The following is an 18,367-nucleotide window of genomic DNA, read 5'->3' as shown; positions in this document are numbered from 1 at the left end:
TCTCTCTCTGTCAAATAAATAAATAAAACCTTTAAAAAAAAGGTGAAAAAAACCAGGCATGGAAGTCAGAATTACTATGCAGTGATATTCTGTAAATGAAGGCAGCAAATTATTATTTACTGGCATAGTAACCCTCCAGTGCAGAGTTTATGTTTGAGTTTTTCTTTTAGATACATAGAACCAGATATACTGCCACATGACTTCCCCATCTTCTGACCTATATTCCTTATCTTTAGGGGCTCATCTCTAAAACGTTCTTGATGAGGTTAGGTATTGCTATGTTTAGGTGTCCATTTATTTCCTCCTAATTGTCTTTGTTAATTAGAATTATGTGCAGAATTCATAACTAGAACTAGAAAAGTTTCACACACACACGTGTGCGTGCATGCATGCCCACACATGTGCACACATGCACATACTCAGGCACACACACATGATTACTCCTAGTATAAAAGATCAAACTTTAGTATCTGGCTGAAGCACTACAGTGGAGAAATTACTTTTAGCTGAAGAGTTTCTGGAAGGCTTTTCTACTTACACTTCTCCCCTGTAAGTACAACTTCTGTAGGACACAGACCTCACATTGTAGAGTGCTGGCACAGTAGGAGTTCCCTCACGTCCCACCCCCTTCCTTTTTTTAACAAGACATTAGAAAAAAACTGAAGATCTCATGTATCAGAGCCATTGATCAGGAAAGTAGGCACAGAAGAATCTGGCTTGGATAATAACTACATTGTTTGCCATGCTAAGCACTAAGTCCTTCACTTACAGTTCTAGTGACAGGGTAAGTCCTTTGGTTTCTTGATTTGTTGACTATGTTTAAGGCCCTGCCTAGATGTGAAGCTTGCAGTATTTGAGTCAGCAATACAATACAGCCTGCATTTGCAGCTGCTACATTTACAGTGATTCTAAGCACAGATATAAGCAATTTAGTATTTATTTCATTATGCCTTTTAGTCTAGAAGTATCACAAAGATATTTTTAAATTGTAAATGCATTGTTTTATTAAAATTATGCATGTGTGTAATATATACATGTTCATCACCTATGAGTTTGATTCTGGCAGTTTGTTTTTATATTTTTATTTTTTTGAAAGATTTATTTGAGAGTGAGAGAGCACACGAGCAGGGGGAGGGGCAGTGGGAGAGGGAGAAGCAGACTCCCTACTGAGTAGGGAACCCAGTGTGGGACTCGATCCAAAAACTCCAGGATCATGACCTGAGTAATGGACTGAGCCACCCAGGCGCCCCTCAACCGTTTGTTTTAAAAAGAGGAAGAAGTCTATTAAGGTTAAGAACAATTGATCTAACCTATAAAGCCTAAGAAAAAATGGGGAAGTGGCCCCAACAAAGCAGTTTTCTATACAGACATTATAAAATGGATATATTCTTTAATTATTTTAGTTTCTCATTAAAGAAAAATGAAAAATGACTGTATCAGTTTTATTTAAGTCTAAATGTAGGAAACCTTAAGTCTTTAAACTAGTAATTCCTATTTAAGGGAAACAACCCATCTTCCATTGATAATGCTTATGAATTCTATTCATACTTGAATGTTGGGGTCATTTTGACTAAATTGTGCAATCCATTTGTGACTATTCAGGTAATTTCTGAGAGACAAACAATAATCAGTAAAGACTCAGATTCTCCATTAACCCAGTGATATTATCAGAGAACATTTTACTACCCTCCTATGTGAGTATCACTAGACAGCAGATGTCTAATTTTGAAAATCCTAGTAGCACTTACAAACCTGGCTATGTAAAAAAAATATAGTATTGTTACAGTTATATGAAGGCACCTTGGAAGAGAGAACGATAATAGTCTAGTTTCTACTTTCCTTTAGCATTTGTAAGAGCCCCATTCTAGGGAAGTCAGTGGGCAAGGTTTTGAGTGAATTTTGCAAAACTGAAGACATAACAGCTTCACATAGGGTAATTTGTTTTTGTTTTTTTCAAATTTTTATTTAAATTCTAGTTAGTTAACATATAGTGTAATACTGTTTCAGAATTTATTGATTCATCACTTATATATAACGCCCAGTGCTCAACACGACAAGTGCCCTCCTTGATACTCATCATCCATCTAGCCCATCCCCACCTTCCTCCCTCCATCAACCCTCAGTTTGTTCCCTGTCACTGAGAGTCCTTTATGGTTTGTTTCCCTCCCTCTCTTTTTTTCCCCCTTCCCATATGTTCATCTGTTTTGTTTCTTAAATTCCACATTTGTCTTTCTCTGACTTATTTCACTTAGCATCATACCCTCTAGCTCCATCCATGTTATTGCAAATGGCAAGATTTTATTCCTTTTTATGGCTAATATTGTTACATATATATACGTACACATACATATATATGTATGTATACACACACACACCACATCTTCTTTCAATAAAGAAGATTCATCATGGATGGACATTTGGGCTCTTTCCATAGTTTGGCTATTGTTGATAATGCTGCTGTAAACATCAGGGCACATGTACTCCTTTGAATCTGTATTTTTGTATCCTTTGGGTAAATACCTAGTAGTGCAGTTGTTCAATTGTAGCCTAGTTCTATTTTTAACTTTTTGAGGAGCCTCCATACTATTTTCCAGAGTGGCTGTACCAGTTTGTATTCCCAGTAACAATGCAAGAGGGTCCCCTTTCTCTGCATCCTTGCCAGCACTTGTTGTTTCCTGAGTTGTTAATTTTAGCCATTCTGAGAGGTGTGAAGTGGTATCTCAGTTAGCCTTCTGGATGTCTTCTTTGGAAAAATGTCTGTTCATGTCTTCTGCCCATTTCTTAACTGGATTATTTGTGGGTTTTTTTGGGGGGGGTGTTGAGTTTTTTAAGTTCTTTATAGATTTTGGATACTAACCCTTTATCCAATATGTCATTTGCAAATATCTTCTCCTATTCTGTTGGTTGCCTTTAGTCTTGTTGTTGCCTTTGCTGTGTAGAAGCTTTTTGTCTTGATGAAGTCCCAATTGTTCATTTTTGCATTTGTTTCCCTTGCCTCCAGAGACGTGTCTAATAAGAAGTTGCTATGGCCAAGGTCAAGGAGGTTGCTGCCCGTGTTCTCCTCTAGGATTTTGATGGTTTGCTGTCTCACATCTAGGGCTTTCATCCATTTTGAGTTTATTTTTGTGTATGCTATAAGAAAATGGTCCTCATTCTTTTGCATGTTGTTGTCCAGTTTTCCCAAAAACAATTTGTTGAAGAGACTTTTTACCTTTGCGTAGTCTTTCCTGCTTTGTCAAAGACCAGTTGACCATATAATTGTGGATCCATTTCTGGGTTTTCTATTCTGTTCCATTGATCTATGTGTCTGTTTTTGTGCCAGTACCATACTGTCTTGATGATTACAGCTTTGTAATTTACCTTGAAGTCTGGACTCGTGATGTCTCCAGCTTTGTTTTTCTTTTTAAGGATTGCTTTGGCTATTCAGGTCTTTCGTGGTTCCTTACAAATTTTAGGATTGTTTGTTCAAGCTCTGTGAAAAGCTGGTGGTATTTTGATAGGGACTGCATTAAATGTGTAGATTGCTTTGGGTAGTATAGACATTTTAACAATATTTTTTCTTCCAATCCATGAGCATGGAATGTTTTTCCATTTCTTTGTGTCCTCTTCAATTTCTTTCATCAGTGCTCTATAGTTTTCAGAGTACAGATCTTTTACTACTTTGGTTAGATTTATCCTTAGGTATTTTATGGTTTTTGGTGCAATTTTAAATGGGATTGATTCCTTTATTTCTCCTTCTGCTGCTTTATTATTGGTGTATAGAAATGCAACAGATTTCTGTATATTGATTTTATATCTTGCATCTTTGCTGAATTCATGTATTAATTTTAGCAATTTTTTGGTGGAGTCTTTTGGGTTTTCTACATAGAGTATCATGTCATCTGTGAAGAGTGAAAATTTGACTTCTTCCTTGCCAATTTAGATGCCTTTCATTTCTTTTTGTTGTCTGCTGAGGCTAACCCTTCCAGTACTGTGTTAAATAATAATGGTGAGGGACGCCTGGGTGGCTCAGTTGGTTAAGCATCTGCCTTCGGCTCAGGTCATGATCCCAAGGCCCTGGGATTGAGTCCTGCATCGGGCTCCTTGCTCAGTGAGGAGCCTGCTGCTCCCCCTACTTCTGCTTTCTGTCCTTTCTCTCTGTCTCTGACAGATAAATAAAATATTAAAAATAATAATAATAATGGTGAGAGTGACATCCCGGTCTTGTCTTCCTGACCATAGAGGAAGATCTCTGTTTTTCCCCATTGGGTATGATATTAGGTGTAACCTTTCATATATGTCCTTTATGATGTTGAGGTATGTTCCATCTATACCTACTTTGTTGAGGGTTTTTATCAAGACATAGGGTAATTTGGGCGGTGGGGAGGATGTGTTGGGGAGCCCAGGATGTTAGTGCCTTTGTAGATGTTACGGGTCTTTACTACTAGTCTGAGCAATTTTGAAATCCCTTGTCTGGAAATTATGTACTGATTGCCAGTATTTCAGGAACCAAATAAGAAAAGACCACCAGGGATCTTAGCATTTCTTAGTTGCATACCATAACTTAATCCCTGTTTGTGGCATGGTACTAACCCTGGGGTCTCACTCCTTTTTACACTCTCCAGAGAAACCCCTAGAAAATAAACCTCTACTTTTCTGCCAGGGTGGAGAAGGTCACTCATCTTGTGGCACGGGGATCAAACTACCTACCCTTCTTCAGGAGCTTTCCCTGGTCCTTTTTATCCCCTCTTTCTACCCTGACTTCATAGTTACCTGTTACTGCCATTTCTTTTAGTGTTTTGAGGAATCTCCCTTATAATTTGAGAGTTTTAGTGAGTAAATAATTTATTTTGTGCTTTGAAGGTTTGATCCACTGTTGTCTTGTTGCTGGTGCTGCTGTTGAAAAATTCAAAGAAGGTCCTATCCTTTGGCTTTGTATAATTTGGCTTGGTTCTCAGCCTTCCCCATGCTGGATTATTTCATCAGTTTGTCAGTTACCAACCCTTTACCTCTCTTCATCCTCGTTGTAGTTTTGGGAGACAGCAAAATGAGATGAGTATAGCCTGCCATTTTCTAGGAGCTTAAAAAAAATTCTTAAGTGAGTTCACTCATAACTCTGGCTTCCCTGCTTTCTCACTGAAGAAAGGGTTTTCAGAATTTCAGAAAAAACAACTATTTTTAAGTGTAAAGAGTAAGTCTAAAACTGGAAGATAAAAGATTTTAATGATGCCACAACTCAGAACACTTTTACATCCTCTCAAATAATTCAGTTTTCAAGTCTCTTTATATCTCTTCTATAACATTTTGTGTTGCTTAGGAATATTAAAATTTTCTCCTTTGGAAATAAAAACCTTTGTTTCACAATGCCATATAAATAGTCAAAGGAATGCACAGTGGAGATTTCTTTATTCTACCCTCTAGAGTTTTATTAGTAGCCAAATCTGAACTGCATGTACTTGCCCAGAGAGCTGTACTATGGAGCCCGTCAGGTAATGACCAGAATTTTACCAAAATCTACAAATAAGAAACATGTTTAGTGTATATATGGTATGCTTTGACAGCAGTAAGTTACAGGTTTTAAAACTATACTTTTCCTTGAGAAGTTAAACTGAATTTTTTTTAATTACAAAAAATTCCTATTCTAAGATATTTATGCTGTGATTGCTTTCTGAATATTTCTAATATTATCAGGAAGGGTACCAATATCACCTTGCTCTCCCAATTTGGTAGGTAGGAAAACTAAGGCATACAATATTGATTTTTTTGGGTATATGTTAAGTTTTAGGAGATATACTCATGTAGTGAAGTTTAATACTTAATGTATTATTATTGCATTATTAGGAGCAACGTAAAAAAAATCATTTTCCTGACCTCTTTCCTGCTGCCTCCAAACAATAACTCTGACTTAAAAAAAAAAAAAGTAACATGGGTAATATAGAATGAGAGATTTTTTTCATATTTCATAGGGAAATAACTAGATATACTAATGGAGTGAGTGCTTATATTGTGCCTTTGTGAGCTGCAATGCATATGGCTGAAAACAGATGTATCTGTTACAAATGCCCAAGAATACTGTTTTACTGTGCATTGTCACATTACTTCTTTGGAAGGTTGCCCATGACTCTTCTGGTTCATTTTGTGTATTAGAGGAAAGATAATCATTTCGCCCCATTTCATTTTTTGTTAATTCTCAAACAGATGCAAAATTAGTCCCTATCAAAATTGATTTTAATATCACTGATTCAAAAAAATAGTCAAGAGGATAATTAACATGAGAAATTGAATAACAAAAAGACTAAATTCTAAATCCCCTGTCTCTCCCCTCTGGCTTGGGCTCTCTCTCACTCATTCTCTCTCTTTCTCTCTCAAATAAATAAAAATAAAATATTAAAAAAGAATGTTAAAGGGATGCCTGGGTGGCTCAGTCGGTTAAGCGGCTGCCTTCAGCCCAGGTCATGATCCCAGGGTCCTGGGATCGAGTCCCGCATCAGGTTCCTTGCTCAGCAGGGAGCCTGCTTCTCCCTCTGCCTGCAGCTCCCCCTGCTTGTACTCTCACTCACTCTCTCTCGCCTATGCTCTCTCTCTCTAGCAAATAAATAAAATCTTAAAAAAAAAGAATGTTATGCAAATAGATTCATACAGTATGAGACCTTTTGAGATTGACTTTTTTCATTAAACCTAACACCTCTGAGGTCCAACCTAGTTGCTCCCTGTATCAATAGTTGACTCCTTTTTTTGCTTAATGGGATTTCATTATTTGTATGTGCCACAGTTTAATCATTCACCATATTAGTTTCCAGTTTTTGGCTACTGCAAATAAAACTGCTGTGAACAACTGTGTATAGGTTTTGTGTGGGCAGTTGCTGGATCACTGGTAAGTGTATGTTTAGTTTTGTTAGAAACTGTCCAACTGTTTTCCAGAATGACATACCATTTTACATCCTCATGAACAATGTACGAGAGATCTAATTTATCTGCATCATTGCCAGCATTTTTTATTATTATATTTTTTATTTTAGTTGTTCTAATGGGTGTTAGATTATATCTCATGATGGTCTTAGTTTACATTTCCAGAAGAGCTAGTGATGTTGAATATCTTTTCACATGCTTATTTCCTAGCTTATATCCTCTTCTTAAAAAATTTTTAAAAAGATTTTATTTATTATTTTGGAGAGAGAGAGCAGGGGGAGCAGCAGAGGGAGAGGGACAGGCAGACTCTGTGCTGAGCACAGAGTCGGATGCGGGGCTCGATCCCACAACTCTGAGATCCTGACCTGGGCCAAAACCAGGAGTCAGATGCTTAACAGACTGAGTCACCCAGGTGCCCCACTATATCCTTTCAAGTGAAATGACTCTTCATATGTTTTGCCTAATTTGTAATTGGATTATTTTTTACTGTTGAGTTTTGAGATTTCTTTATATATTCTAGATATGAGCCCTTTGTTAGATAATGTGGTTTGCAAATATATTCTTCCAGTCTATAGTATATCATACTCTTGAGAGGGTCTTTCATGGAGCAAAAGCTTTTAATTTTGAGTAAGTCCAATTTCTCAATTTTTCTTTAATGGATTATTTTTGGTGTTATTATCTAAGACTCTTTACCAAGCCCTAGGTCTCCAATTTTTCTTCTGTCTTATCGTCTAGAAGTTTTATTGTTTTATATTTTATAATTTGCATATGACCCATTTTGAGTTGTTTTTTTTTTTAATAAGGTGTGAGGTTTAGATTGAGGGACTTTTTTTCCCCCTTATGACTCTCACCAGTTGTTCAAAAGGTATCCTTCCTGAAATTAATTGCTTTTGCACCCTTCTCAAAAGTCATTTGAGCATATTTGTATGGGTCTATTTCTGGGTCCTCTGTTCTGTTTCTTTGATCTGTGTGTCTATCCCTCTATCAATACTATAGTCTTGATTACTTGATAAGTTATCTTGAAAATGGGTATACTACCACTTCCCTCTATATGCTTTTCTTTTTCAAAATTATTTTCACTCTTCTTATAATGATCTTGCCTATATCTACCATTAATCTTGCTGTGATTGTGATAAGAATTGGGTTAAACCTGTATATCAATTTGGGGAGAAATGACCTCTTTCTGGTGTTGAGTCTGCCAATCCATGAACATGGTATGTCTCTACATTGACTTAGATCTTTGACTTTTTTTCATCATTGTGTTGTACTTTTCAGCAGAAGAGTCTTGAAAGTGTTTGTTAGCTAAGTATTTTATTGTTTTGAGTAGCTGTATATGGTGTTGTATTTTTAATTTTGGTGTCTATGTGTTCATTGTTGTCTTTGGAAATACAGCTGAATTTTAAAATTTGATCCCTTATCCTGCAACCTGCTGAGCTTATATATTAGTTCTAGGAGGTTTTTCAAGATTCCTTGAGTTTTCTATGTAGACCATCATGTCCTTAGCAAACAGAGACAGTTTCCAGTTTTCTTTGTTTTCCGACTGTATGCCTTTTATTTCCTTTTCTTACCTTACTGCACTAGCTAGAACTTCAAGTACTTTGTTGAATAACAGTGGTGAGAGTAGATATCTTTGCTTCTTTCCCAATCTAGGGAGAAAACATTCAGTCTTTGATCATTAACTGTGATGATTACAATAGGGGCTCTTTTATCAAGTTAGAGAAGTCCCTCTCTTCTGATTTTCCTGAGAGTTTTTATCATGAATGGTGTTTGTCAGATGCTTTCTCTGCCTTATTATGACCATATGAGTCTTCTTTAGTCTCTTCATATAGTGGACTACACTGAGTTTCAGATATAGTATCAGTCTTTCATGCCTGGGGTACTCTGACTTGACCACACTGTATAATGTTTGTTTTTGTGTTTTGTTTTGTTTTGTTTTTTACATATTACTGAATTTGTTTTGCTGATATTTTGCTAAGGATTTTATTCATTTATATTCATGAGGACTACTGATATGTAGTTTTTTGTTTTTGTTTTGTTTGTTTTGTTTTTGTACTCTCTTTGCCTGACTTTGGTATCAGGGTAATACTGGCTTCGTAAGATGAGTGGGAAAGTTTTTTCTTCTCCTCTGTTTTCTGAAAAAGACTGTGTAGAACTGGTGTTACTTTTTTTTTTTTAAAGATTTTTATTTATTTGACAGAGACACAGCAAGAGAGAGAACACAAGCAGGGGGAGTGGGAGAGGGAGAAAGCAGGCTTCCCGCTGAGCAGGTAGCCCGATGCGGGGCTCGATCCCAGGACCCCAAGATCATGACCTGAGCCGAAGGCAGACGCCTAACGATTGAGCCACCCAGGCTCCCCAGTGTTACTTCTTCTTTAAAAGTTTGTCAGACTCCAGGAGCACCTAGGTGGCTCAGCCGGTTAAGCTTCCAACTCTTGATTTTGGCTCAGGTCATGATCTGAGGGTGATGAGATTGAGCCCCGTGTTGGGCTCTACACTTAGTGTGGATCCTCCTTAAGATTTCATCTCTCCCTCTCCTTTTGCCCGCAACCCCCCCCGCCCCCGCCGCTCGCTTGCACTCTCTGTTGCTCACTCCCTTCCCCCCCCGCAAAAAAAAGTTTGGTAGACTCCAGTGTATGCCACCTGGGCTTGGAGTTTCCAAATTATGAATTTTATTTAATATAATAAGATTACTTGAATTATCCATTTCACATTGGGTGAATTTGGGTAGTTTATACATTTTGAAGAATTGGTCCATTTTCATCTATGTTGTCAAATTTAATTCTAGAGAGTTCAAATTTAGTTATTTGTAGTATTCCTTTATGAGCCATTTTATGTCTGCAGGGTATGTGGCAAAATTTCTTTTTTCACTGCTGATAGTAGCATGGTGAATCTTCTCTTTTTGTTTTGTTTTTGGTCAGTCTTGATAGAAGCTTTTCACTTACTGATGTTTTCCAAGAACCAGCCTTAGTTTCTCTGCTGTTTTCTGTTTTCAGTTTATTGATTTCTGCTCTTCGTTTTATTATTTCTTTCCTTCAGCTTAAACTTTGGGTTTATTTTGCTCTTCTTTTTCTAGTTTTTTGTGAGAGCATAGATTATTAACTTGAGACTTTTAATCTTTTTGAATATAAGCATTCAATTCTATAAATTTGCCTCGACATATTTTTAGCTGTGTCCCACAAATTTCAATTCTTATTTTCATTTTTATTCAGTTCAGTGTAATTTTTAATTTCCCCTGAGACTTCCTCTTTTGTGACCCATGGATTATTTAGAAGTGTATTGTTTTCCAAGTGATGAGGGGATTTTCCTGTTATATTTAGATTATTTTTATCTGTTACTGACTTCTGTGATTCCCTTAAATGCAGAGAACACATTCTTTATGATTTCAGTTCTTTTAAATTTATTGAGGTTTGTTAGCTCAGGATATGATCTGTCTTAGTATATGTCTTCTGAGCAATTGAGAAGAATATTCTAATGTTGGGTAGTTGGTGATGTTGTTGAGTTCTTCTGTGTTCTTGCTGATTTTCTGTCTAGTTCTGTCAAGTGTTAGGAGAGTAATTGTGGGCTTGTCTAATTCTTCTTCCAATTAAGTTACTTTTAGCTTCACTTATCTGGCAGCTCTGTTTTGTACTGCATACACTTTTAGGCTTATTACTATGTCATCTTGGTGGGTTGCTCTTTTAGATTATGTAATGTCTCTACTAATTTGCTCTGAAGTGTACTTTATCTAACACTAATAGAGCCACTCCTGATTTCTTTTGATTAATGTTTGGATGATAAATCTTTTTCCATTTTTACACTCAGACTACCTCTATTATTGTTGAAAAAAAAGAAATGAGTTTCTGGTAATCAAAATAAATGTAAGGTGTTTTTTTTTTTGTTTTTTTTTTTAACCACTTTACAGATCTGTTTAGTTGATACATTTAGACATTGACAATTAAATTATTACTATGTAATGGCTTAAATTGTTATTTTTTATTCTCTCTTAATGAGACACAATTGACATATAACAATTGTATTATTTTAGGTATACAACATAATGATTTGATAAATATTGTGAAATGATTACCAAATAAGATTAGTTAACATCACCACACAATTTTTTTTCTTATGAGAACTGATAAGATTTAGTCACTCTGTAACTTTCAGATATATAACACAGTACAGTTAAATATAGTCATCATGCTTTATATTACATCTCCAGGATTTATTTATTTTATAACTGGAAGTTTGTACCTTCTGACCACCTTCACCAGTTTGGCCCAGCTCTCGCCTCTGGAAACCATCAGTCTGTTCTCTGAGAATCATTCTTCTTAGAGTCCACATATATGTGAGATCATGTGGTATTTGTATTTTATTGTGTGACTTATTTCACTTAGATGGACTTGAGGGCATTATGTTATGTTGTTGCAAATGGCAAGATTTCCTTTATGTTTATAGATGAATAAACACTCCATTGTACAGGCCTCCACATTTTCTTTATCCATTCATCCACTGATAGACACTTAGGTAGTTTCCTTATCTTGGCTACTATAATGTTGCAGTAAACATGGTGGTACAGGAATCTTTTCAAGTAAGCTTTGTTTCCTTAGGATAACTACCCATAAATAGAATTGCTGGATCATACAGTAGTTCTATTTTAATTTTTTTCAGGAATTCCATGCTGTTTTCCATAGTGGTTGCACCAATTCACGTTCCCATTAACTGTGTACAAGGGTTCCCTTTTCTCTGTATTCTCACCAACACTTAATTTTTTGTCTTTTTGGGAATAGCCATTCTCACAAGTGTGAGATACTTCATTGTAGATATCTCATTATAGATATTTCATTGTAGTTTTGATTTGCATTTCCCTGATGATTAAACATGTTGAGTACCTTTTCATGTACCTGTTGGCCCTCTGTGTGTCTTCTTTGGAAGAATGTCTTCAGATCTTCTACCTATTTTTAAATCAGATTGTTTTTTTACTTTATTAAGTTGTATGAGTTCTTTATGTATTTTGGACATTAAGTCCTTATCAGATATACTATTTGCAAATTTTCTCCCGTTCTATAGGTAGCCTTTTCATTTTGTTGATGGTTTCTTTTTAGTTTGATGTAGTCCCCCTTATTTTTGCTTTTGTTGCTTTTGCTTCTGGTGTCAAATCCAAAAAAATCTTTGCGATCACTCATGTCAAGAAGCTTATCAGCTGTTTTCTTCTAAGAGTTTTATGGTTTCAGATCATTATGTTCAAGGCTTTAATCCATTTTGAGTTAATTTTTGTGTATGGTGTAAGATGATGGCCCAGTGTGTGTGTGTGTGTGTGTGTGTGTGTGTTTAGATCTATTTATTTGAGAGGGAGTGGGTGAAGGGCAGAGTGAGAGAATGTCAAGCAGACTCCCCACTGAGCACAGAGTCCAATGCCAGGCCCAATCCCAGGACCCTGAGATCATAACTGAGCCAAAATCAAGAGTCAAACGCTAAACGATTGAGCCACCCAGGCATCCCCAGTTTCATTTTTTTGCATGTGGCTGTCCAGTTTTCCCAGCACCACCTATTGAAGAGATTATCCTTTTCTCCAGTGAGTATTCTCAACTCCCTTGTCAAATATTAGTTGATGTATATGCATGAATTTATTTCTAGGCTCTCTATGCTGTTCCATTGATCTTTGTGTCTGCTTTAATGCCAGTACCATAATCTTTTGATTACTATAGTTTTGTAATATACTCTAAAACCAGAAAATGTGGTATCTCCAGCTTTGTATTTTTTTCTTGAGTGAGTGCTTTGGCTATTCAGGGGCTTTTGTAGTTCCATACAAATTTTAGGATTATTTGTTCCAGTTCTATGAAAAATGCCATTGGAATTTTGAAAGTGATTACAATGAATCTGTAGTTTGCTTTAGGTAATATGGAGGTTTTAACAACATTTAACAACAACAGGTTTTAACATTTAACAACATAATTTTTCCAATCCGTGAGCATAATTTATATTTCCATTTATTTGTGTTATCTTCAGTTTCTTTCATCAGTGTCTTATAGTTTTTTTGTTTGCTTTTTAAGATTTTATTTATTTATTTGACAGAGAGAGGCACAGCGAGAGAGGGAACGGAAACGGGGAGTGGGAGAGGGAGAAGCAGGCCTCCCGTGGAGCAGGGAACCCGATGTGGGGCTCGATCCCAGGACCCTGGGATCATGACCTGAGCTGAAGGCAGACGCCCAACGACTGAGCCACCCAGGCACCCTTCTTATAGTTTTAAATGTATAGGTCTTTCAGCTCTGTGATTGTTTATTCCTAAGCATTTTATTCTTTTTGGTGCACTTGTAAATGGGATTGTTTTCTTAATTTCTTTCTGATCAATATTAGTGCATAGAAGTGCAAGAGATTTTTTTTTTAAAGATTTTATTTATTTATTTGAGAGAGAATGAGAGACAGAGAACACGAGAGGGAAGAGGGTCAGAGGGAGAAGCAGACTCCCTGCTGAGCAGGGAGCCCGATGCGGGACTCGATCCTGGGACTCCAGGATCATGACTGAGCCAAAGGCAGTCGCTTAACCAACTGGGCCACCCAGGCGCCCTAAGTGCAAGAGATTTTTGTATATAGATTTTGTATTCTGCAACTTTACTGAATTTGTTTATTAGTTCTAATAGTTGGGTTTTTTTTTTTTTTTTTTGGTAGCGTCTTTGGGTTTTCTATATTTAATCGCGTGTCATCTGCAAATAGAGACCATTTTGCTTCTTCCTTTCTGATTTGGATAACTTTTATTTCTTTTTCTTGCCTAATTACTTGGACGAGGACCTCTGATAATATGTTGAATCAAAGCGGTGAGAGTGGGCATTCTTGATTTTGATCTTAGAGAAAGAGGTTTCAGCTTTTCACCACTGAGAAAGAAGTTAGCTGTGGATTTGTCATATATGGCCATTATTATGTTGAGATATGTTCCTGCTATACTCACTTGAGAGTTTTATCATAAATGGAAATCAAATTTTGTCATATGCTCTTTCTGCACCTATTCAGATGATATGATTTTTATCTTTCATTTATTAATATGTGTCCTACTGACTGATCTGCAGATATTGAATCATGCTTGAATCTCTGGAATAAATCCCACTTGATGAAGGTGTATGATGATCCTTTTAATATATTATTGAATTCAATTTGTAGTATTTTGTTGAGGATTTTTGCATCTATGTTCAACAGATATTGGCCTGTAATTTTATTTTCTTTTATAGTGTCCTTCTCTGGTTTTGGTATCAGGGTAATGCTGGCCTTGTAAAATGAGTTTCAAAGTGATCCCTGTTCTTTTATTTTTTGGATTGAGAAGGATTGATATTAATTATTTAATTAGTATGCTAGTAGAACTCACCAATGAAGCCATCTGGTCCCGGACTTGTGTTTGTTGGAAGGGTTCTGATTAGTGAGTGAATCTTCTTACCAGCAATAGTTCTGTTCAGATTTTCTATTTCTTCATGATTCCATCAATCCATTTCTTCTAGGTTGTCCAATTTGTTGGTGTATTTAAGGTTTCGATTTGGATTATATTTAACATAGATCAATTTGGACAGTACATGTGTTTGAGTATAATTATGTCCTTGGGGTTTACTGAATATGCCACAGCTTGCTGTAATTTTTTTTAACTCCAATATAGTTAACATAAATGTTAGATTTGATTTTAAAAATATTTTTCTATTTTTTCCTCACTGTTCTCACTTAGGCTTCCACTTGTTATGTCTAATAACTGCCATGAGCCTCTTCTACTATGATTAGAAAAAACAAGCCTGTAAGTTTCTCAATATAAGTTCTGAATGAATAAAGTTACATGAGGTCTAGTTTAGTGCATGGACTTTATGATCTCTGTTTTGTCTATTTGGACTTCTTTTCCGTTTTCTATTTTACAACCTTGATAGTTTAAGTGGCCAGTGAAATCATTTGAAAAAATGAATTATTGCTGTACATTATACTCATGTTATTTTTCTAATTTTTAATTGCCTATTAAAATACAACAGTTTCAGTATTTACAAATCACATACAATGTATCTAAGGATAATTATAATCTTCCACAAAATATCACTGACCCATATATTAAAAATCAGTGACTTGTACACTTTGAAATAGTTAAAATGGTTAATTTTATATTTTATCACAACAAAAAAGTCATTGACCCTATATTTAAGTTATTTTTAAAATTACTTGAAAGTAAAAGAGAATCTAAATTTTGCTTTCAGGTAGGATGAAAGAGTTTGCAGCACACCAGTATTCTCTCTGAGAACAAATAGAAATCTAGATTAAAAATTTTTTAAATTACCTGTTTAATTTTAAAGATATGTATTACATAATATATAATAATGTTACATGTATTATGTATGTTTGTGCATATGTATATACAGAGTAGGAATAGGGAAAGGTCAGAGGTAGACTAAATTTTACCAAAACTACAAGCAAGTCTCAATTTAGCCCAGTCTCTGATTGTATTAAGGTTATCATCCCTCACTTTTTTGCTGAGCAGAGGAAAAAGAGAATCCTATCTAGAGGAATATAACTGGAGCCTCTATAATTTTTTGGATTTAAGGTATAGAATTTAATAAAATATTACTAGTAAAATCAGGAGATAAGATCATACCACTGAAAAACAGGGAAGAGATAGACAACAGAAACAAATTCAGAGATGATCTCGGTGTGGAGTTTTAGTAGAAAGAACCACTAAGATTTCGTTAGTATGTTTCGTCTGTTTCAAGGAACACAGCCTCTTAGGGATTCATCCTATTCTTCTAACCTCTTTCTCATGAGCCTCCCTTTATTTCAATGGTTTATGGATCTGCTTCACCACTACTTTTTTTGTATATAAATTATATGGCCTGATTTAAAAGAAAAACAAGTCTACACTACACGAAAAAAAATTATATGGCAACAAATTAGACAACCTAGAAGAAATTCTAGAATAAATTCTTAGAAACATACAATTTTCCAAAACTGAATTAGGAAGAAATAGAATGTCTGAATATATCAGTTACTAATAACAAACTTACTTAAACTGGTAATCAAAAAATGTCCAACAAACAAACAAAGTCCAGAACCAGGTGGATTCACAGGGAATTCTATGAAATGTTTGAGGAAGTGTTAATGCCTATTCTCCCCAATCTGTTTCCCCCCCTCAAAAAAAAGAAGTGGAAGGAAAACTGCCAAATATATTCTATGAGATCATCATTACCTTGATTCCAAAACCAAAGACACTACAAAAAAGAAAACTACAGGCCAATATCCTTGATGAATATAGATGAAAAAATCCTCAACAAAATATTAGCAAAGCATACTCAACAATACATTAAAAGGATCATTTGCCATGATCAAGTGGGATTTATTCCAGGGATGCAAGGATGGTTCAATATTCACAAATCAACAAATGTGACACACCACATTAACAAATGATAAAAATCATCTGATCATCTCAATAGATGCAGAAAATGCACTTGACAAGATTCAACTTCATGATAAAAACTTTCAACAATGTGGGTTTAGGGGCGCCTGGGTGGCTCAGTTGGTTAAGCATCTGTTTTCAGCTCAGGTCATGATCCTGGGGTCCTGGGATCGAGCCCTGCATCGGGCTCCCTGCTCATCGGGGGACTACTTCTCCTTTTCTCTGCTGCTCCCCCTGCTTGTGCTCAGTCACTCTCTGTCGAATAAATAAAATCTTTAAAAGAAAACAATGTGGGTTTAGAGGGAACATAACATAATAAGGGCCATATATGAAAAACTCCAGCTAAGCACACTCAATGGTAAAAAACAGAGAGCTTTTCCACTCAGATCACAAACAGGAATGTCTACTCTTGCCACTTTTATTCAACATAGTACTGGAAGTCCTAGGTGTAGTAGTCAGACAGGAAAAAGAATTTAAAAGGCATCCATATTGGTAAGGAAGAAGTAAAGCTTTCACTATATATCCAGATGACATGATACCATACATAGAAAGCCCTACAGACTCCAATAAAAAACTATTAAAAGTAATAAATGAATTCAATAGTTTCAGAACACAAAATTAATACACAGAAATCAGTTGCATGTCCATGCACCAATAACAAAATAGTAGAGAAATTAAGAAAACAATCCATTTATATTTGCACCAAAAACAGTAAAATACCTAGGAATAAACTTAACCAAGAAGGTGAAAGACCTGTACTCTGGAAACTATAAAACACTGATGAAAGATATTCCATGCTTATGGACTGGAAGAACAAGTATTGTTTAAAATGTTCATAATACCAAAAGCAATATACTGATTCAGTGCCATCCCTATCAAAATTCCAATGGCATATTCCACAGAACTAGAACAAATAAGATTTATATGGAACCACAAAAGATCCCCAATAGCCAAAGCAATGTTGAGAAAGAACAAACCTGGAGATATCACAATCCCAGATTTCAAGATATACTATAAAGCTGTAGGAATCAAAACCATATGGTACTGGCACAAAAACAGACACATAGATCCATGGAACAGAATAGAGAACTCAGAAATAAACCCACGCTTATATGGTTAATCTTTAACACAGAAGGCAAGAATATGTAATGGGGAAAAGATAGTCTCTTCAACAAATGGTGTTGGGAAAAGTGGACATGCAAAAGAATGAAACTTGATCCTTAATCCATTTTAATTTTGTTTGTATATGGTGTAAGGATGTAAATGTGAGACCTGAAACCAAAAAAATCCTAGAAGAGAGTACAGGTAGTAAATTTCTCTGACATCAGCCATAGCAACATTTTTCTAGCTATGTCTCCTTAGGCAAGGGAAACAAAAACAAAAACTATTGGGACTACACCAAAATAAAAAGCTACTGTACAGCGAAGGAAATTGTCAACAGAATGAAAAGGTAATCTAGTGATTGAGAGAAGGTATTCGCAAAGATATATCTGAAGAGCAGTTAATATCCAGAATATATTAATAATTTATACAACCCAACACCAAAAAAGCAATTTTATTAAAAAATGGACAAAGGATCTTAACAGACATTTTTCCTAAGAAGACATACATGGCATACACATGAAAAGCAACTCATCATCAGGGAAATGCAAATCAAAACCCGTGAGGTATCACCTTACACTTGTTAGAATTGCTATCAAAAAGACACAAAATAACAAATGTTGGTGAAGATGTGGAGAAAAAGGAACGCTCATGCACTGCTTGTGGGAATGTAAATTGGTGCAGCCATTGTGAAAGACAGTATGGAGAGTCCTCAAAAAATTAAACATGGAAATACCATATGACCCCGTAATGCCATAACTGTATATTTCTTTAAAATAAAACACTAATTCAAAAAGATAAATGCGCCTCTGCGTTTATTGCAGCATTATTGTCAATAGCCAAGATATGGAAACAACCAAAATACCCATTAACAGATGAATCGATAAAGACGTGGAGAGTGTGTGTGTGTGTGTGTACACTCACACACAATGGAATACTGGCCATAGAAAAGAATGAGATCTTGCCTTTTGTAACAACATGGATAAAATTAGT

At 35.7% G+C, this 18,367-nt stretch overlaps 1 protein-coding gene across 7 annotated transcripts in view; it reads right to left on the bottom strand.

Annotated features, from left to right (window-relative positions):
* The window catches only part of LOC113937823 (WD repeat containing planar cell polarity effector), a 435,562-nt gene that overhangs the window by 94,617 nt on the left and 322,578 nt on the right, over positions 1–18,367 (bottom strand). Inside the window, exon 17 of one of the 7 annotated variants that reach the window (XM_027622692.1) lies at positions 16,488–16,546. The exons of the other annotated variants lie outside the window; for them this stretch is intronic. Within the exon in view, the coding sequence (XP_027478493.1) occupies positions 16,518–16,546 (29 nt within the window). The 3' untranslated portion in view covers positions 16,488–16,517. Of the gene's footprint in view, positions 1–16,487; positions 16,547–18,367 lie in introns of those variants that run through there. 7 annotated transcript variants of the gene reach the window in all.

Source organism: Zalophus californianus, chromosome 8 (genome assembly GCF_009762305.2).
Source record: "Zalophus californianus isolate mZalCal1 chromosome 8, mZalCal1.pri.v2, whole genome shotgun sequence".
Classification (NCBI taxonomy): domain Eukaryota; kingdom Metazoa; phylum Chordata; class Mammalia; order Carnivora; family Otariidae; genus Zalophus; species Zalophus californianus.
The sequence above is the reverse complement of the archived record's forward strand: the minus strand, read 5'-3'. Positions and strand labels throughout refer to the sequence as shown.